Source organism: Idiotropiscis lumnitzeri, chromosome 16 (genome assembly GCF_059441095.1).
Source record: "Idiotropiscis lumnitzeri isolate Australia: NSW breed Sydney's pygmy pipehorse chromosome 16, RoL_Ilum_1.0, whole genome shotgun sequence".
Classification (NCBI taxonomy): domain Eukaryota; kingdom Metazoa; phylum Chordata; class Actinopteri; order Syngnathiformes; family Syngnathidae; genus Idiotropiscis; species Idiotropiscis lumnitzeri.
Genome location: NC_142406.1, coordinates 15,141,964 through 15,162,970, shown reverse-complemented (window position 1 = coordinate 15,162,970; position 21,007 = coordinate 15,141,964). Strand labels below are relative to the sequence as shown.

General features: G+C 48.9%; 2 protein-coding genes across 13 annotated transcripts in view; both read right to left on the bottom strand.

Annotated features, from left to right (window-relative positions):
* Window positions 1-8,043, bottom strand: part of pvrl2l (PVR cell adhesion molecule related 2 like) — an 80,836-nt gene extending 72,793 nt beyond the window's left edge. The window contains exon 1 of one of the 3 annotated variants that reach the window (XM_088319086.1): window positions 7,593-8,043. In XM_088319086.1, the coding sequence (XP_088175212.1) occupies window positions 7,593-7,719 (127 nt within the window). In that variant the 5' untranslated portion in view covers window positions 7,720-8,043. The remainder of the gene's footprint in view (window positions 1-7,592) is intronic. The other 2 variants (XM_088319084.1, XM_088319085.1) reach the window with 2 other exon arrangements.
* A 1,698-nt stretch (window positions 8,044-9,741) lies between these two features.
* Window positions 9,742-20,896, bottom strand: tcf19l (transcription factor 19 (SC1), like). 10 transcript variants are annotated; one of them, XR_015846933.1, is made up of 9 exons: window positions 20,739-20,896; window positions 19,802-19,977; window positions 19,358-19,723; window positions 18,906-19,075; window positions 18,410-18,821; window positions 17,886-18,339; window positions 16,955-17,365; window positions 15,475-15,609; window positions 9,742-9,849 (listed from the first exon to the last, which is right to left on the bottom strand). XR_015846933.1 is itself a non-coding variant. In XM_088319077.1 (7 exons), the coding sequence occupies exons 3-7, from the start codon at window positions 19,632-19,634 to the stop codon at window positions 17,023-17,025; spliced, it is 1,656 nt and encodes a 551-aa protein (XP_088175203.1). In that variant the 5' UTR covers window positions 19,635-19,723; window positions 19,802-19,977; window positions 20,658-20,896; the 3' UTR covers window positions 16,041-17,022. The 10 variants fall into 10 exon arrangements, 8 of the variants coding, with proteins under 8 accessions (XP_088175203.1, XP_088175204.1, XP_088175201.1 ...); XR_015846934.1 differs by lacking the exon at window positions 9,742-9,849 and having other exon boundaries at window positions 15,449-15,609; XM_088319077.1 differs by lacking the exons at window positions 9,742-9,849; window positions 15,475-15,609 and having other exon boundaries at window positions 16,041-17,365; window positions 20,658-20,896.
* Window positions 20,897-21,007: the final 111 nt, after the last annotated feature.

Genomic DNA, 21,007 nt, shown 5'->3' with positions numbered 1-21,007 from the left:
AACACAAATCAAACTCGCGCCTGGTTAATTGAAAAGCCAAGTTTGAAATCACGCGTGTGATTATCATGACAAACACACACACGCAAAGCCACACCGACGGGCTTATTGATCACATCAAGATGAGGTCAGTGGAGATCCATTATCTTAATGTACCTTGATGGTCTCACCCGCACGAACTTTGCTTCATCAGCAGCATTTTTGATGAATTATTAACGGATAAAAAAGTGCATCGTTTACGGCCAGCAACATCCGCCGGACACGCGCGGGTCTGAGCGCGCTAGCATCCCGTTAGCACCCGCGACGAGCCATCGAAGTTTGGACATGCCAGAGTAAGTCTTCAAGAACGTTGCTATGGCGATAATCAAGCGGGGCGAATCTCCGTTAAATTTGCCCGCAGATAACGGGAAACGGCGGGCTCAGGAAACTCGCATGTTGTCGTAATTATCAGCACAAACGGTCAGAACGCATGAAGATGGGGAATAAAACAATTCACGGGAATATATTCTTTATCCTCTGCCAAAAAAAATAAAACTTAATCTTTTGTGTGTCATCATCAAACTTACATGATGTCTGTATGTAATACACTGCCCCCTAGTGGCCACAGCGGACACAACAAGGAGTAGCACCACGCCCATTGAATTCTCATCAAGCAAAAAAAGTCTTCATATTCTCGTTATAAATTTTTTTCGACGTCATCATAAAGTAAGGTGCTCGTTTTCCTCTCGCCCGCAGCCGTCAATCTCAAAGGCCAGCGAGCGCGCAAAAGGGAGCGAGGCGCTTATCTCCTCGACACCTCCAAACGTTCGCGTCGCCGCCGCTCCTCGTCACTTTGGCGGCGGTCAAGCGCTCTGGATTCTTCCGTGTCACCCGACGCGCCTTCCCGCCAGATGCACGCGAGTGGCGCTAATTGGCGCTTGACCCCCGAGCGCCCGCCGCATATCGACTCCTAACGAGCTATGACATCATCAGCTCAAAGGCAAGCCTGGCCCACATTCTGAAGAGTCGCAAATAAACGGCTGTGTGAACACACACACACACACACACACCGGCATGAAAATCTCAATTTCTCACAGGTGAGCTCGGAAGACACAGGAAGTCGTCTGGACATTTTATTGGTCCATCATCGGAGCAATTTGATCAAATCTTTAGGGCCGATTCACCTTTCAGTGATCCGTGGAAATTGAAGCAAAATTGACGACTTTCAGTGTCTCCTCAAGCACGGCGTTTTTTTTTTTTTTTTGAGGGTCTGCCTAGGATAGAAATGTCAACCAAATTTTAAGTTGCCAAGTGAAACCGGCGGCGGGAGGCTGAATTTTCAAAAAGAGTTACAAGGCATGTTGACCCAAACTCCCCCGAATCCAAGAAACATTTCATATTTCGCAAAAGTGACTAGACACTTGCGAGATTTCCCGAATCATTTGGGCCGCCGGATTCAAAACCATTTCTCGGAGAGAAGAACTCGGCAAAGTTGTCCGAAGGTTTGCAGCGGCGCATGCTGCGTGGCAAATTGGACGAACACAAAAGGGAGGCAAGATACTTCATTACGCCCCCCCCCCTCCCGGTCCAGTGAGGCGGGCACGATCCCACTCCCCTCGACTGCCAGAACCACTGGAGCCTCCTGCAAAACGGACTCCTGGATGAAGACGGCGTCGTCGTGCGGTGTTCTGGCGCTTAACGGAATCACGACCAGCCCAAGTAAAATGAACGCACTTTTTTGACGGCTATACCCGTCAATGGTAGCGAACGATGAATGGACTTTTTTTTTTTTTTTTTGTGGTGTGGACTAAAAAAACACCTGCGGGAAGGGGAATGCAGGAGGGAGGGGGTCTCATTACGATCTCTAACGACAGGCCAAAGGAGGATCTGTAAATAACGCTAAGCCGTAATTACAACACCGCCCACGTTTCCGACGCTTGAAATGGGCCTGAGGTGCAGACATTTCCCGTAAAAGAGGCAACCCGCTGACTGTCATTTCTTTTAGCGAGGACGAGTCCTCATCCTTTTCAGAGTAATGGCCGACCACACGCCGCGCCGCGCCGCGTCGCGTCCCCTCACGCGGGAGAGCCGGCGCACCCCCTAAGGTGTGCCGCAGCACCGCTTTTGTGTCGCATTTCACTTGATGACTGCTTAAAAGAAAAAAAAAACAACAACAACAACACGGGCGCTTCTACTTTTGGAGAATGCTGCGGCCGATGCAAACCAAACAAAAAAAAAAATCACGCTGACGATTTCATTCCTTTGCAATAATTTTGAACTGAGTCGCCGGCGGCAATCTACGACAAATGACTATTTTGAGCTATGAACCGTGTTTTTTGGGCATGGCTTCTTCTTTTTTTTTTTTGTGGGTCTACTCATCATAGACACGCGCGCCAAATTTCATGTTGCCAAGTGAAACTGGCTGAATTTCCCAAAATTAGAGTTTTTCATTTTTTCGTTTCACCGTGAGTCATCCAACATTGTTGCCAAAATCATTTGCATAAAAGAAAAAAAAAAGTGGAGGAACCAAAGTGGATAAAAAGAACTTTCAACTTTTGAGCAAATCAGACGAACGCCATGTACCGAGCAACTGTTCTGACTCAGCGATGTCTCACAGGATGCTCGAGAGGAAGCGGCAGGCCAATGTCGACGGCCATACGTGCTGCAGACGCCACGATGGAAACATTTCCGCTTCCTACTCATCACCCGACACCCACGGAAAGTCGGTGAGGTCCCGGGCGCGGAAAATGAGCCCTGACATATATCCGGCCGTAAAAAAAAAAATAAAATTAGACTGTGCTGCCTTTTCCGCAATTTGGAAAAAAACTAAAAAGTAGACGCATCGCCGCCAGAGGAAGAGAAAAGCGAATGTCTCCAAATGCGAAGATAATTTAACCTGAACGGATTAAGAGCAGCTTCTAAATTGATTGGAAATAACTCGAAACATTTCGCGTCTCGCTGCCTGGCCGTGTAAACAATGAGGCTGAATAAAAAGTGAGTGTTTGGAGGGCTGATAGAAGAAGCGGGGGTGTGTGTGTGTGTGCGTGTGTGTGCGCGTGTGGGGGTGTGTGTGTGTGTGTGTGTTAAAGGGGCCGCATTGGCAGCCTTTCCAATCCCGACAAAAAGCAGTTCCAACAAAAGGGCCTCCGACGTGGCAGCCGGCCAGCGTGGCTGCAAGAGGGAGTTGCCAGCACAAGAATGCAAGAAAAGCAGAAAAAGACGCGGAACTCCAGCGTGGCCCATGATACTGTCGTATCTGTGAAGTTTTAGGAAAAGGAGGGGCTGGACCTGGTGAGTGACGTGGGCGTCAGACAATCATCGTGCAAAGTTATTTTATCCATCAAAAGTCTTTTTACAAGATGTGTCCACCTTGGGATGGGTGACATATTTTAATTTTCAAACATTTTGATTTGAGAAATGTACTGACAGCAGATTCACATGACCGCCCCCCCCGACATGCTTGGGGGGACCCCCCATCTAGCGGGACCCCTTGGGGACGCGGTGCGATGCACAGGGGGGGCGCGTGTGACCCTGGGGAACATGCTTTTTTTTTTTTCTCCGTATGACAATAAAGTGTAATTGCACATCCACTCCAGTAGGTGGCAGTGGAGCTCACATTGCCCATTGTCGGTATGTTTTGCAACGAAAATGCTTTTATTTATAGTTGTGGCGGAGAGTGCGGGGGTGCAAATTGTCTTCTTCTTGCTAGGAGGGGGGGGGGGGCGTCATCACAAAAATCCCATGACGACATCATAACCCTCCTGTCTGGAAAAACAAGCGAGCCAAGCCAGGACCCCGCCTTGCATTATTATGAAAGTGACGACTTCATCTCTCATGAACCTGCGGCTGAGCGAGTGCAGACCTGCCGAAGAATCCACAAGTGCTACTGAGCACTGACAAAAACTCCCACGGCAACACCAGCACCCTCCCCCTCCTCCTCCTCACCCCCCACAGCCAGACGCCAGCGAGGCTCACTCATCGTCCGGGGCGAGAAACCCTCACAGAACAGCTCGCGGGAGACGACAGACGGCCTCGTAAGGCCGTCTCCATGGCGACCGTTTCCAAAATGGGCGAGAGCGACCCGTCACGCCGGCCGGCCGCGGGCTGGCAAAAACAGGAAGTGTGATTTAGGAAGGATGCATAATGCAAGAGGCTGCGAGGTGCAATGCTCATTAGGCGCGCGCCGGCTCATTAACGCTGCGGATCGATAAAGCACCCCGCGAGGCGAGCGTGAGAAAAGACAAACAACGTGACGCAACCGCCTGCAAAAGTCTGCCGGCCTTTCGTCGGCGGGAAACTTCTTCATTTCTGTTATTCGGCACGCGCGTCATCTGGCTGTCGTCGTGACGACACGTCCAGACAGTCTGAAGGAAGTTTCGCAGCATTACAACACCCCCCCCCCCCCCCCCCCCCTCATAGCAAAACGCGATGATGTCATGTTATGATCTCGCACAAACAGCGCGATGTGACTCGGAGACGTGCAGAAAAAAGGATGGAGAATCATGTCGGCGCTTTCTGGGAAGGCCGACGTAAGAGGGGAGAAAAGATCGACTCGGCTTTTCAAGCGCGATGGGACAAGAAGTCCAATTGTGGCTGGGCTTTATTGTGCGTGTGAAAAGTGGGCAAAAAGCAGCGCGCACCTAACTGGTACACACACGCAAGCGCACACGCACACACACAAGTCTCAAGACAGGCTCTTGACATTTAGTCGATGCGCCATGAGCCACAGAGGGCTGCGGACCTTTACGCCAAAGAATTACTTTTTTTATTTTTTTAAAAAGGTGACTGATTCTGCAAATGGATCCAAGTCTCGGGTCGCTGAGGCCACCAGACGTCCAAATGAGATTTAAAACAGCTTTTTCTTTTACTTTTATCTGAGCACAGACGGCGAAATTTACACCGAAACGCTAGGCAGCCGCTTCTGGAATGGTTCGAAAATTCAGCCCCGGGCAGGCGGTTCGGCCGAGCAAAATGAAATTTGGTTGACATGTTTGCCATGAGGAGACGCACAAAAAAGTCTGAAGAAGCCACGCCCACAAAGTCTCCTATTTTGCTTGGAGGCCTCGTCAAGACATGGTTGCGATGTCCGTTTGCGACCAAATTAGAACCTCAAATAATAAACCAACCAACGTTGCTGTGAAAATTAGATTTAAAAAAAAACAAATGAAAAGACACAGGAAGTGGAATCTGGGGAAAATATTATTTTTCTTTGTCTTTGCGTGCGAGTTTGGTGACTCGCCATCTTACCTTTGCCGTGTTCCCCACCGCAATAATTCTGATTAAAACCAAAACCTCTGCGCTGCAGCGATAATTGTCGTCAGCCCGCAGGCCCGTCATTTGTGCGAATTAACACGCCGAAAGCCAGGAGAAAATGGAGAATGGCAGCTGAACACGCGACTAGATGATTAACAGCGAGGATGCAAATAATTACAATTACGGCACGCAAACTTCACGCTGACCTTTCACTCAAAACAAAAAAATAATTGTTTCTTTATTTATTTCTCCCAGCGCTAGCGTGCTTGGAAGGCGAGGAACGCTCGCCGCCGCCGTTGCCGTCCTCGCCACAAACGAGCGCCACCGGATGAGTCATTAATAAAAGCTGTGCACAATCAGGCCTCGAGAAGCGATAATCATCGGCGCCTGCTCTCCGACTGATAAGCTCATCAACGGCGAACACATCGTTGACATTTCAGCGCGAGGTCGCGTCTATAGCGAAGTGTTGTGGCGTCACTTCATTAGCATTCCTGCGAAAAGAAGTCCTTTTGGTCTGCTTTTTGTTTTCCCGCCATCATGTTCCCTCCGTCATGATTCTGAAAGCAGAGCGCACGGATGGAGAAAAAAAAAAAAAAAAAAGTCCAATGTCACAGGGGCGTCAACCATTTTAGAGTGCCTCGTCGTGCAACCATAAGACGCTTTATATTCACGTTTGAAATTATGTGGAGGAACAAAAAAAATTTAAAAGCTTTTTTTTTTTTTTTTTTACCAAGAGAAAGGCTTGACTTTTCACGATTTTGAAATATTTGATTTTATATTTGTGCTAATTTATAGATATTTATTTTCACTTAACAGGTTCTCTAATTCATGCAGTGGATAGCAAAAAAATAAAAAATAAAAAAATAAATAAATAAAGACCGTGGTCATGGTAGATGTAACAGGCTAGTGATTATTTTGGTAAAAAAAAAAAATCTGTTAAATCTGATGGAGCCACCCATTGTTTACAAACGTGATCACGTCGAATCAGTTGGAGTGCCCGCATGCTCACAGTCATAATATTAGGAACCAGCAGTCTGACAAAAGTCCTCGACGGCCGACCAATCAACTCGATGCTTTACATGGCAGCGACATCCCCCCCAAAAGAAATTCAACATGCGCGGCCTTGAACGAACAAAACACGACAGCGGCGGCGCCTGAGGCTCGACGCTGTTTCACGTTCAAACAAACGAGCCAAGCGGAACAAAATGAGCAACATGTGAACGCAGTCTTGGCAAAGCAACAGCACACAAACGCAATAATCATTAAAAGCCACGAGCAGCTCGTTAAGAATTCGAACCAAGATGGCCGACTTTCCGGCCGACATGGTTCCTTGAGACGTTTTCATGCGTCGTGCCGAGATGGACGCGAATACCCTGATTCAGATTTCTTAAAAGTTTGAATGGGCCGGTTTTTCATGACTATGCCACTTTCCATCGTTACCCTCGAGCCTTATTTTTCATTAATAAGCCAAGTTCAGTGGTTACCCTCTCGGCTGATCAATTACGATTTCAGATAAACTAAAGTAGCAATAGCACGTGTCAAACAAATGTTGGCACGCATGCTAAGCGGGGCAACCTGCAGTCCTTATTTTTGTTTTTCATCGATAAGCCACTTTCAACAGTTAACCTCGAGCCAGATCAATCATTTTTTTTTTCTATTTTTTCATAAACTACTTTCAAGAGTTACGCCCCCCCCCCATGATCAACAACGCTTTGACGCAAAATCGATCAACTACGTCAACAGCAGCTTCACACACGCGCTTCGAGACCAGATGGGCGTGGCCCCGTCTATTTGTGTTTTGCGTGAACAAACCACTTCCGAGCGAGCGTTACCACCAAGCCTGATCAACTGGCACGGGGAGGCGAAATAGAGCCGCAATCGATAACTTGGATCTTTTTGCAAAGTTGCCAGGTGAAGGCAGGCGTCTTAATTAATCACAGTTATTTATAGCGCGTCTGGGCCAATGCACAATGTGCGAAAACGTGCACGGGACGTGCCTTGGGGGACACCTTGACAATTAATGTCGCCATATAAATCGATGTTGATCGACGTTTTGACAGCACTAAACACGCGTGGGTGACATTTTGCATCGACGATAAGTGCTCGATAAGAAGCAGGCGTGCACTCGTGCCATTCATGACTACGGCGGGTGTCTAACGGCGCATTCCAGCAGGTGAACGTGAGCCGAACGTGGCGGCTCACGGCGGATTAAGCTCCTTGAGTAGTCACCTGCCGCCCGAAGACGACGAGTTAAACAGTAAGGAGAAACAAGCACACTAAAGTCCACGCGTCAATGCGTGGGACCTCATCACGGAAAGGCACCGTAAACTTTTCCGAGCGTGCCCGAAACGCGGTGAGCTCACCTCGACCGGTGAGGAGAAGCCAAGTCGCCGCCAGCAGCAGCGACGCGGACGACGACGACGACGACAGCAACCGGCGGGCGGACCGGGAGGAGAACCGAGCGCAGGACCGGGCTCCGTCTCTCGCCATTGTTGCGCGCGCCGGAGCAGGTGGACGTCAGAGGAAAATCCACAAGAGCCAGATTAGTCCGCGAACTTGTGCGTGCGTGCGCGCGCGTGTGTGTTTGGTTGGGGACTCGCAGACAAGTTGGCGACGTGCGCGCGCGGCTCCTCTGGCTGCGTGACTGACGGCGAGGAGCGGAACCACTCCCCGGGTGGGCCGGCCGCACTGCGCACTCTCAGCCCCCCGCAGGATGCCCAAATGACGGCGTGAGGAGCGAGCGAGCGAACGAGCGGCAGAACGGGTGTGTGTGTTTTTGTGTGTGTGAGAGAAAGAGAGAAATAAAAAAAAAAGAGAGAGGGAGAGTGAATGAATGCGTGAAGGTGTGTGGGAGCGAGCGTGTGAAGTCCCGTTGGCGCGGAATGGAACTGTGATGTCAGAACAGCGACACCAAGCGGACAAAAGACTGAATTTTATTTAATAATGATAACAATGCATGAAATGGTTTACTTTTTTTTTTACTAAATTTGTGACAGTTATATTGTCTGTTTAAATGCTCAATGAAGCTTAAACAAAAAAACAGGCGATACTTAATCTGTTCCAGCCTCCCCCAAAAACATTTTGTACTGCGTTTTTCATGTCGGCAAAATGCACTCAGTAATATTATAATTGAAAAAATGATGTCATAATTAAGTGAAAATAGTTTTGTCACTTTTGCTCGTTCAATTGACCGCACATTGTGAGGCTCATTCTTGCGTGCACGTGACCACACGGGGGCAGTATAATCCAGTCACATGAATCGACATGGAGACGTCACAAGTCGCAGAGAAAGGACTCACTCTTTGCAGAGGATAAATAATTTATAACTGACTTGCCGCAGTTTGTGCTCAAATATCGCGTACGTAAAGAGACAATAAAGAACACCGCCACATTGATGCTAATAATTGCTCATGACGTTTCTAACAATGTGTTCGCATTAGCTTCTGTTGTCCACAACTTTCTCTACTTTTTCCATCTCCGCTACCTCCTCCTTCACATTCTTTTTCACCCTCTTCAGCTTCGGCCGGCGCCTAGCAGCAAAGTTTGGCTTTGAACGTGACCACCACCCGAACAAACGAATAGCGATGAAGATCTTAATAATGACGACATCATTCTGGCATGTCCCCCGAAGATCCCGTAAGCCTGCCCTACCTCCCCATTAGCAACATTAGCACCTCGTTAGCCATCTGTAAACTGGCCCGCCTTCCATTTTGGCTGCGGATGCAAACAGTCCATTAATCTCAGCAGGACAGTGAAGCCTTCACAGAAGGTTCCACTTTAGTTCTGCACGTGTGTGTTTTAGCCACAGTGTGCCCCCTGCAGGTAGCTCAACATAACTGCAGCCACAAACTCTGCAAGGTTGTTGATCAAGATTTATTTAAATTTTAGAGGTTGACAAAGCCTGCAGTAAAATAAAGATAGGTTGGATATGAAAATGGTACGATACAAAAAAAAAAAATATTATATATTATATATAATATTTGATTGGCCGTACTAGCGAACATCGATACTTGACTCCACTTGTCTGTTGAAAATTTGACAACTGACTGTCGATTAAAATTTGACATTTTATGAATTAACCACAACGGCTGAAATTCTCCCACTTTTCTTCCGTCATAAGCAATTCCAAATCATTTCAGTGCCGCGTCAGCTTCTCGGCATTTTGACACAAATTGCGCTTTCCATTGTTTTTGTTACGACCCAAAATTTTCTTCCATCTTTCGCTTTTCCAAGCGGAGCCGGCTGCACTTTTCGGCCTGGACTCCTTAATGGCCTGCGGCCTTCACCTCTCCCCTTCCACCATGCATCCCTCCATCACCATTACCTACCTCCATCGCCGCCCCCTCCCCCCCTCCCTCAAGGCCCCCATCCGCCCCAGCTGTCAGTGCACGTCCTGGTATGAATCAACTCGTAGCCTGGTGACAGATGGCCAGCCCAGACCGCAGATGTATTTACTTCGTTGCGCCTCTGAAGCTAACCTGCAGCGGCGCAGTCAACGCTAAGCTAAGTGAGACACGCACACACGCACACACACACACACACAGATATGTTTGTGTGGCAATAGATCGAAAGCATGAGGAGCTGGAATAGACGAAGGCAGCGGCTATCATCTTTCGGGTTCTATGATGAGGGAAAAAAAAAAAAAAAAAAAAAGGATCAAAAGGTGCCTGTCAGTCATTTTGTGAGCTCGTCACCGTGGCAACCGAGTGATGGGTTGCAGGCTGAGGAGGCTGGAGCAACAGGGGGGGGGATTTTTTTCTCTCTCTCTCTCTCTCTCTATTACTTGCTAACGTCTGTTTTTGATTAGGCCCGTTTACGCGTTGGAGGCAGCACGTTGATTTCGTGGTGAGCAAGTCTGCCCCAAAGGTCGAAGATTCGAGCCTGAGCCCGGACTTTCCCCACATCTGTGTGTGCAAACCAAGTGAGAGGGGGGGGGGGTGAATCAAGCATGACGAAGCCTCCCTCGCACACGGCATCCAACTTTGGTTGCCATGGCTGCAGCCTCCGTGATGCGGGGTCGGTCGTGCGAGCCGGCCGGCGAGCAGGCGCGGGGAGCGAGGGGAGCGAGGTAAGCGAGCGAGCGAGCGCCCCCGCGGCCGAGCGGCGAGGAAGTCAGATTGATTAAGCAAGCCGGCGGCGCAATGTGACGGCGTATCCGTCAGCGGCCTGCGTGTTTAGACGAGGCCGGACGAGTTTATTTGCGTGGCGCCGTTCGTACGCGAGGCACATTCAGAACAATTTAGAGAGGCGAAGAAACGAGGAGGAAAAGAAAGACGATCAAGATTAGAACATGTCGACAATCTGGCGACACGTCAGCCTTTCAAAAACAAATACTCGCTCTTTAGCCGTCACTCTCCGTGACTTGCACACAATTTAACTGGACGACGAGGCACTCTAAAATGGCGACGCCATCCCAAATTAAATGCTTAAAAAAAAAAAACGTGCTCACCCTGGCGTCCCTGACCTCCAACCCCTCGGATACGATGAGGTGAGGTGGGGGGGGGGGGGGGGTCGTCTCGCCTTCATTAGGCGGTCGGCGCATCCGAGTGTTGCTCGGCTAACGCCGCAGCGAGAGTGTTGGCTTTAATTAAAGACATTAAAGCGCCGCAAATACACACAGCCCCCGGGAGGATGTGTTCTCGGCGCGCACGCGCACGCACACACCTCCCCAAAATACCTCCTTGCCTTGTCTCTTCCCTCCTCATCACGTTTGCCTTCGTCGCCGCTCCTTTGAAGCCTTCCCTACTTGTCGCCGCTTCCTCACTCTTCCGTCGGCTCGTCCCGGCCTCCCGTGACTTGCTTTTCTTTTCTTTCTCCCTCTCCCGCTCGCTCCCTCCATCTTTACCTCCGCCACCCGACCCCCTCCCATCAGCACCAGCCGGCGCAAAGGTGCTTTGTTTACAATTAATTAGACTTTACTCCGTGAGAGGTTTATTTACGTCACAACAACATCAACACGAGCTCTATTTATGATGTCTGCACGCACTGCAAGTTCCTATTATATTTTGGTGTGTGTTTGTGTGTGCGTGCCGAGTCCACAATCTAATGAGATCCGATCCATAAATTCTGCCTTGAACAAGATAATAATGTTGAGTGTTTATTTTGGCGCTTGCACTGAATTTCAGAGCTGTTCCTAATATTTTGACCGTCTCTCGCAGCTAAACCTCCCGCGCCATTTTCGACAGGAGGTGAACTGGGGCCCATCCCATTTGACTTCGGCAGAGAAGCAGGGCACACCGGGGACCGGTCGCCAGTCAACGTCAGGTCACAGAAGGGTCCGATAAAGAATTGCGGAGGCCGCCGTTGAAAATTGAAAAACAACGCGGAGCGCGCGCACGTCAACTAATGGCGTTTGACGTGCACACGGCCGGCGAGCGCAAACGTGCGCGGTGGAGAGGAAGCGAGGAGGAATTAAGCGATGCGCGGCAGCGATGCTAAACCAACACCATGTTAGCATCCCGTGAACGCGATGTTCCACACGGAAGCCGCTCGACCGGAAAACTTTTCTTCGAGAGAGACGCAGTCGCCTCGGCGGGCCATAAACACTTCGGAACGTCGTCACGGGCCAACGTATTGAAAAGTGGCGTCAGACGTGCGGAATCATGAACGCGTATCAAAGTTAGAATAGTTTGGGATTTTTGTTAATTATTTAATTCTTTTTTTAAATACTGTAGAAAGTTTTTATTTTGTTTTGATTAATTTTTACAAAAAATAAAATAAAAATTTAAATAAAATTTCCAGTAGTCCAGTAAAACATTTAAAATAAAACCTGAAAGCTCACATGTGAGATTAACTGATGAAAACGAACGACAATTTTGCTAGCGTTTCACTTTGTTTTCGTTGGTTTCAAACGCAAGATGTAGTTGTAGTTTCTTTTTTTTGTTTGTTTGTTTGTTTTTATAAAGCATTTTCGATTTTTTTTTAAAATGTGCTTGAATTTGGTAGGAAGAAACAGAATCAGACACAAACAAACCCATTAACAGCATTAGCTAGCATACTAGCCTAAATAGCTAGCGCAAAAAAATGTGACATCACACACTGTTCAATACACGCATTAGCACTTGACACAAATACTACACTAAGTAGTTTGACTTTATTTTCTTTCCTTCAGGGAGAAAAACAAGAGGAACAGACAGAATTTAACACCATAAAGTGAAAATGCAAATGAGCGCCGGCCTAGCACGTCAAGCCGCGTCGGAAGCTAACGCCGCCATTTGTGTGCAAATGTCGTTTGGCGCCGCGTGCAACATGACATCGCATTACACCGCGGCGCTTTTAAGTGACGCTCATACGACCGCTTTGGCGTTTCGCACGCGAGCCATCCCGACGTTTAAGTGCTGCGCGGACGCGCGTCGTCGTGCCTTTCACGCCGTTGATTAGTCGACATGGCGTCTGCTCACGCTGCACTGCATGTGGCCATCACTCCGCGACACGCGCACACCTTGACAGGCCTCGGCACGCGCGCGCGTGCGCACATACCTCCGAGCAGAATGGGGATGGGAGCGAGGCACTTTGCGATCGTCTTACATCAAGTCAACATCGGCCATAAATAGAACAACAGGCTCAGCACCGGCGGGAAGGAAACAACATTTGGAGAACACGTTTAAGAAGGTGCACGTGTGCGCGTGCGTGTGCAGAAAGAAGGTACCGCAATTGAGGTGCATGAGTCACGCGGGATAAAACAACACTTTCATTTACAAAAAGTGTGTGCGTGTGTGTGTGTGTGCGTCAGCCTAATCCCCGTTTAGCCCCCCAGCAGTGACAAAGAGTCCAAGTCATCTTGCTTCACGTCAGGAAGAAAACCAGGGAAACTTAAGCGGCGAGGGGGAGGCTGTTTGGGGGTTGGGGATGCGCTCGGAGCTCCGTTTGGGGTTAATACGGGGTGAGAGGAAAGGTGAAGGGGACAAGCGCTTGGGGGGTGGAAGTGAGTTTGGGGGGGAATGCAATGGTGGCCTCAGAGAAAAGGAAAAAAATAAAGAAATAAATCTCTGACGTCTTTAGCCGTCAATGGCAGGAGAGGAGTTAACCGCGATATGTGGGTCTAAGGCGGAGTTAATGCATTTATACAATCTTGAAGCCATGTTACAAAAACGATGCGTGTTAGCTAGCATCCTAGCCTACATAGGACGCTAGCTAGCTAGCGCAAACGTTTTCGGCAAAGGAAGTGGGCTGGCACGCACTCAAAACGCAGACAAGCTAACGATTAGATGGTTAGCAGTGAAACTTTCAAGTCTCATTCGCTGACGCCCACGTCACTCACGAGGTTTGGCCCCGCCTTCGAAAGCCCCCCCACTCAAAAGGTCACGATGACGAAAAAGTGGACCGTGAGGATGGCGACGCCAAGTGGACAACAATAGTAACTGCACCTCTCAGCCGTGTTTGTTTAAATTAGCTGGTCGGACCAAATCAAATAAAATGAATTAATATAAGAAAAATAAAGTCAAAAAGCAAGAAAGTTCTTTTTTTTTTTTTTTGGTCCACCCCTGGTGGTCTCCACACTCAAACAGCATCACAAAGGCGCCCCCTCACCAACTCTTTGTCGCGACTTGGCTTTGGGGAGCAAAAAAATAGGGGGGAAAAAGAAAAAAAAAACTCTCTCTCTTTTCATGGCGACTGACGCAAGGCTGACCTCACTCGGGGCGACGACGACGTTGCTCACGTTCAAAGCGGCTGCGACGCTTTGCTCGTCATTAAAAGTTCACAAACAAAGTTTCACCTTTCAAGTTCAAATTAAAAACGCGATAGATTATTACAATATTATTACGATTAAGATTATGACTCGGCGAGCAAGCGGACGGTCGACACGATTGGTCATGTTGGGATGCAAAGCCGTAATGTCCTGCTGAAATATTTAACCTCGTGAATAATTCATTCGACTAATTCAGTGTAGTCCGTATAAAAGTCATCTATCACGGCAATATCTTACATTTTGTCAAGCTCTTAGCTTTAGCGAGCGCCGATCTTCTCGGCGAGGCTGCTCATTAGCGAGCGTGCGCCTGAACAAAGGAGCATTTGAAGCATTTTAGACGAAGAACGTGGATATTAGCATATATTCGCAAACATAAGCACGAACAATCACATTTTTTTTTTCCCCCAAAATAGCGTGTTGACAAAGTTGTCTTCAACTTTTGACATTCTTTCACCTTTTAGAATTTAGTTGAGAGAATAACTTCAATTTTCATAATGTCCTCAAACGCGTGTGCGCTAGCTAAATATCCTTTGTTGGCTACTTAGCAGTTCTGTTGGATTTTTTTTTTTTAATGCGGTCTTTTCATGTTTTGGAATTTAGAGGGACGAACTTTTGTGATGATCGACACTAGCTAAACATATTTGTTTGCTAACGCGCACTTTTCAAGCTGCGCGTTTATCTGTTAGCATTTCGGATGGAAAGAGTTGCTAATATGCTAACCTCCTCAAACATCTACGCGCTAGCTAAATGTCTTGTCGGCAGCGGCGTGTCGCACTTTTTAGACCGAGTGTGTTTGAGCTTTAATAATTCCAGAGAGAATGACTCGCTAATATGCTAACATCCTCCAATATTTGCGTGCTAGCTTTGTCGGCAGCTGCGCGTTTATGAGTTTAAGTAATTCCAGAGAGAATGACTTGCTACTTGGCAGACATTCTCAAATGCGTGCGCACGAGAAGACGTAAAGCTAAACGTTCTTTTTGGCTTCCGCGCGGTTGTTGTGTTGAACTTTTCACGCTGCGTGTTTTCATCTTTTAGCGTCTTTTGAGGCCGGCGCGAAGCACCAGATGAAAGGCCAATTAATTCCCAGCTTTCGGGGACCGCGTCGTCGCTCGGGGGGGGGGCCCTCTTTCGCATCGCGGATCACTTTGAGGCCGCTTGTACAGAGAAATGATTAATGGCGTTATTAACGTATGTGTTTGCGTGCAGCAGGGGAGCTAAAGGTCGACGAGGGGACAATGGCGGAAAAAAGTAAAATCTCATTTCCGGAGATTAAGATACAATAAACAACACTGTGCAATGAATCGATTTTAACGATTAATTTGAGTGTTTTTGTCCGGACGTTTAAAAAAAGAACAACCATGCTAATTTAGTGACTTTTGCAACCTTTTGAGGAACAAGAGAGTACCAAAAACATGAGGGGAATCATATATAGTTTTTTTTGGTATATTTGCTTTGTCTAAAAGCAAAGTAGGTTTTAAAAAAAATGGATTAAAATCTGATTTTTGTGAGATAAATTTGCCATTTCGCCCAGCCTTAGAGCTAAATCAAAACTGTACCTCATTCGATCAATTCGTCTTGTTCAGGAACACGTGGATTGAGGGATGGGCATGGTACTCGCCGGTGTCATCCCGCTTTGGTCCTCATCATGGCAGTCTTGTCAGGTGTCCCATTTTGCCTTCCAGAAAGATGGCCTTCAAAAGAGCACAATCATCCTTTAAGGGCCCCGCGGAGGCTTTTTAAAGACACCATGGTGAGAAGATAAAAGGAGGACCAGAAGTGGGATGGAGAAGAAAGGGAGATGTTATTGAGATCAATCACGCACTTGCATACTCACACACACACACACTGAAAAAAAAAAAAACTCATGCACACCCACGCGCACGCAGGCCAATAAAAAGTCCTCTCACTCTTTTTGAAGCATTCAAAATAACGAGAGCACATCTGCCACCAGTGCAATGCTGCCCCCTTCTGGATGATATCCACAACACGCTGGTCACAATATTAGGAACACCGTTCGCGCTTCACCGTACGAAAAAAATGACATTTTAAGTTGAACCAAGCTAGAAAATCTTTGAATTTTATTTTACGTATACTGTTCGCAAGGGGTTAAGCGATTTTTTTTTTTTTATTGTTGTTAAAAAACACAATGGAAGTCAAGTAGATTAAATCGATTACACACACACACTCGACTAACATTATTTGGCACATCTCCATTGTTTGCGTGTACTCTTATGCAGTAGGAGCCGATTATTTGAACCTCCTCCGTGTGGAAACTTGATTTGTTTCTGCGAAATGGTATTCCGAGCTCAGTGAGTAAAAGAACAGATTGTACAAATTTCTGTCGCCCCCTACTGACAGAACGGAATATGAAGTACAAGCAATCGGATTGGTTAAACAAAGAAAAATCACATCATTCCATCACATTCGTCAACAAGTACAAACATGAAGACTTATTTTATTGCTTGCCTGTCACCTCATTTGCATTAGCACCATTTTCCTTGCTAAAATATGACTGCAGTTTGACCATGTGACCACAACGGGGCGCCAAAGACCTAGCCCACCCATTGAAGGTCCAATAGACGGGAGGATCATCAGATACTCTATTAGGTACACCACTTAATATCATTATTAAAAACGCTGTTAACGTTTTACTGACAGGTAATAATTCTAATTCTCAAAGGAAAGCTGACGAACAAGTTGAAGAAGTCATTCGTGATGAGTCTAATATTGTTTCAATATTATTTCTATTTTTTCAAAGCGGTGTGTGAGTCAATAGCACAAATACGCTTCAGAGGTGTCAATCAAAACTGATTGTTAATTTTGTAAAGGCAGTTCTCTTTTTTTCCGCATGTGAATCTCAATAAATGGTGTACCTAATAAAGTGACATGTGAGAACGAACGTCACGACGCGGCCCCGTTCGCCACTGTCCGCACAAAACGGCGGCGCTTTTTCCTAGAGATTTATTTAGGCCAAGGTGGGAAAAAGTGTCTTTGTCCGAGTCAAGAACGTCATCATGTCCGACAGTAAAATCCCACCTGAGTCGTTGGATTCCTTTCAAGGCTGCATGAGGAAGTTGCGAATGAGCGAGTGTGTGCGGTGGTCCTCAGCAGCAGCCGCAATGAAAGTCGGCATTGGGGTCCCTCAGCAGCTTCTTGCGGTCCACGCGGAGACAGTCAATGTGGTACCAGGCGTCGCATACGTCGCACTGGATCCACTGGACCGGGTCGTGCTGCGGCAGCAGGCAGCGGGGCGCCGCGCACGGCTCCACCGACCCTCCGGCCGACGACACGGCCTTCGTCGCCTCCTCGTCGTCCTCCGAGGAGGACGACGAGGATGAGCCCGAGGAGGACGAGGCGGAGGAGGTGGAGGAGGACGAGGAGGAGGACGGTGAGGGTAAAGAGGGCCGAGGAAGAAGGGGGTGTTTCCTCGGACGGCCGCGACGCCTGCTGCCGGCAAAGAGCAAACGAGAGGAGGCAACACAGGTGTGAAACTTCCACAATAAGCAAATAAACGCTGCGTTTTCCATCAACCCTTATTAACTTTGTTTTACGGAAGCCAGCTAGCTTAAAGCTAACATCCAATGCAAAACGCCATAAACAGGCTAAAGAAAGTAGCATCCATGTTGCGGAAGTTTTCCAACAACTTAGCCGGACACAAGCGGGACCAACACATTCAGAGAAATAATACAACACACACATGAATATATTCTTTATCCTCAGCAAAAAAATGCTAATGAATTAATCAGTACCAGAATTTTATTTTGCCAACTATTGGAAAAGGCCTAAAAGAAAAAAAAAAAATCCATATCGGTTGGGCCCTAATTGACACTCCTGCGGAAAAACTTACAACTGCCTATAGATGGCACCAAAGCACCTTTTTTGTATTAATGCCCTGTCAATCACAATTCGCAGCAGGGCTCATTACTTCCTGTTTGTCAAGAATATTGAGGCCCTTTGGAAGTCTTACCTAGGTTGCTGGTGGAACCTGTTGAAGGCCGCGCGACCCCGCGGCGCCGTGCAAACTCTCACCGAGGGCGACGCCAGGTTGTAGCTCTCACCTCCGACCACCAGGGGGGAGAAAACTGGCGAGCTGTGAGCCCTCCGACGGCCCCTCGGCGCCGGTCTCTGCTGGCGGAAGGCAGCCGTTTTCTGAAGGTGATGTGGCGGCGCCGCCGCCGCCTCTTGGAGGTCTCGTCTTGGTGGCGCAGGGAGGATGTGGTGCTGGTAGCGGTGGTCCAGGCAGGCGTTGGTCATGGCGCCGTGGAAGCTGCCGATGGTCCTGATGCCCACCGGGAAGGGTTTGGCTTTGTGGGGACGCGGGTGGGAAGACGGCGGCGGCGGCGAGCAGACATCATCCGAGTCGGACTTGTAGAGGCGACGTTTCTTCCGGCCTCGCGATCGATGCGCTTCCTCCTCCAGACCTGAAAATTCAGTTGCATTGAGTTCAAATCTCTTCGTGTGCATGCGGGAAGCCGCATCGGCAGATCTCACCGGTCCTGCTCCGGGGCTCGTCCGAGCTGTCGTCCTCGAGCAGCACCGTGTGCGCAGACTTCCTGCGGCTCCTGGAGGCCGGCGCCAGGGGTTTGGGCGCCACGGACTTGGGGGCCAGCGAGGAGGCGGCGGGTGAGAAGGCCGGCGGCGTGGACGGCGGCAGCGGCGGCAAACGCGCCGCGGTCAGCGGGGGCGGCGAGGACGAGGATCCCGGGTCGGAGGCGGCGCCCTCGTGGCTGCGGCTCCTCCTGAATGTCCACGCGCTGCCCCTCATCTTGCTCAGGCTGCCGATGGAGTTGAGGATGACGGTGGAGCGGTTGATGGACAACTTGGACAGATCCACGCCCGGTGCCGCCTTGCACTCGGCGTTGGTTCGGATCCGGTTCTGCAGGTCTGAGGAAAATGTCCCCGCCTGAAGGAAAACAAGAATTAAAATGCAGACGTAGAGCGCGATGGAATATTTGGTGGGGCCACAACTGACCGTCACGCATCTCACCTTGGGAATTGTGATGGCGTCAAAGTCCAGCGGACGAACTTTGACCTTCTGGAAGAGGAAGTAGAACTCGGGGCTGCCGGGAGCGTCGTGGCCGCCGAAGGTCAGCGCGTCGCCGTCCGACAGCTCCCATTGGACGCCAGCCTGGAGGCGCACCTCGTTCACCCAAGTGCCTGGTGACGCCACGTTGGTGTTAGATTTTTGGTTTAGATTTTTTTCGTTGATAATTTTGTGGTCTGTGTAGGCATTTTTTTTTGTGGTGGTGTCAGTGTTTTTGTTTTTTGTTGACAATTTGGCGTGGCCACGTTTGCATGTTTTGTTTTTTATTTGTGTGGTTTGATTTAAAGTTTTTTGTTTACACTCGCGGTATGTGTATGTATTATTTTATTTATTTATTTATTTTTTTACAGGTGTATTTTTGTTGACGAGTACGTGCGCTCATGTCACCATCTCACCATGAGTGCTCCGGTCCTTGATGTGGACCCTCCATCCCTCCTCTTGCGCCGCCGCCTCGCCGCCGTCGCTGCTGGCCTCGCGCTCGGCGTGCAGCTCGGCGTGAACGCGCGACACGGCCGGCGAGTCCAGTGTGACATCGCACAGCTCCTCCGCCCGGCCCAGGCGGAACACGGAGTGGCCCGGCGCCGGCCTGAACGTGTACAGGTCGCGCGTCGAGCCCCCCTCCGAGGAGCCGATGCGGAGCAGTTGGAAGCAAGGCTGCGCCCCCGAGAGCATGACGGAAGCTTTTGTCCTGGAAAAAGCCCGACGGCTCCGCCCCGCCCTCCCGGCGCTACTGCCGGCCGCGTTGCATTCGGGGCGTCGCTCTGCTTGTGGGAAATGATTACGTTGAAGGCATCTGCAGCAGGCGGAATGGCATCTGGCGCAAAGCTGGGACGACTGACATGAATAAATGAGGCCGCGTTAGCTGATGAGATATGCAAATGAGCTCTCCTCGCCTGGCTGGTGGTTCTCTGCTTGAGGATTTGTGGGTGAAGAAAAGGCTGCCAGAAAAAGTAAAACAAAAAAAAAATATTCCTTTAAGCTGAATGATTCATGATTTGTGCTCCCTCTGCATCAGCTAAAAGAAAAGGAAAATAAACCATGAATCACCTCCAGTCATGTAGTACAAATTGTTTTGAATAATATTCTGTCAGACGATTCATTAAAAAAAATATATGATGAATAAAATAACATAATTTTTTCCTCCTTTAACACGCACAGCAGTAAAGATATGAATTATACAATATGTGGCTCCGTCTCGAGTGCACACCCACTGGGAGGCAAAAGTATAATGTACTGGAGATGATTAAACGTCAATAAGCCACAGTAATAATCGTCTCTCCTTTCATGGGATAAAGACTCTATGCCTGTGCGAGAACTTTTTAATGGAAAACTTCCCTTCTGAGAAAATTCTATGAGAAACCTTGGTGCTGTTTAGATTGGGTTTAAATTTTTTTTTCCATCGATTAACAACAGTGGCCCGTGTGTGCGTGTGATTATTGCGACCATTTAATTCGTTTCACGGGATGTGTCGTGCCCGCGGGCCACACTTTGCCCACCTGTTCAAGTGTCACTTTTACTGGATCAAAAAAAAAAAGTCATCGGAAACCCCACAATCAGGTCAACCGCGATTACATAACTGCAAATCACGCACATTAGCATCTTAACTCGGACATGAATTCATTTATTCTTTATTTATTTTTTGGAAAAATACATTTAGGAGTTTGCACGGCTCGTTAGCGCTCACGGAGAGCGTACCGTCGGTGGCGTTGCGTAAGCTAGGTGACGTCGCTTCCTCCTCGACCGAAACAGCCAAAACGCGACACTTACGCCACCCACCCGACGTTAGCGGGTTGCCCTCCTCCTGAACAACCGTCGAGCAGGCGTCGAACCGCCGGGGGGCTGTTCGGCTTCGGCCGCCGTCGTCCTCCGAGTCGCCTTTTGCTCGCTCCGCTTTCTTTCCTCCGAGGAGGAAGTGCTTTGAAATTTGGCGCGTCGGGCCAGCGGCTTCCCAGCGCACCCGCATGCGTCACGTCCGGCTCGATCCCGATTGGCCGGCAGCCAGGGCGCCTTTCCTGAAGACACGCCCCCTCTTAAAGGGGCCTCGT

Bases quoted from the DNA above. Each gene is read 5' to 3' on its own strand.
- tcf19l (XM_088319077.1), bottom strand. From the start codon at position 19,634: ATGCTCTCGGGGGCGCAGCCTTGCTTCCAACTGCTCCGCATCGGCTCC. The intron at 18,340-18,409 runs GTGAGATCTGCC...CTGAATTTTCAG, and splicing joins CGAGCCCCGGAGCAGGACCG to GTCTGGAGGAGGAAGCGCAT. The intron at 17,366-17,885 runs GTAAGACTTCCA...CTTTGCCGGCAG, and splicing joins AGGTTCCACCAGCAACCTAG to CAGGCGTCGCGGCCGTCCGA.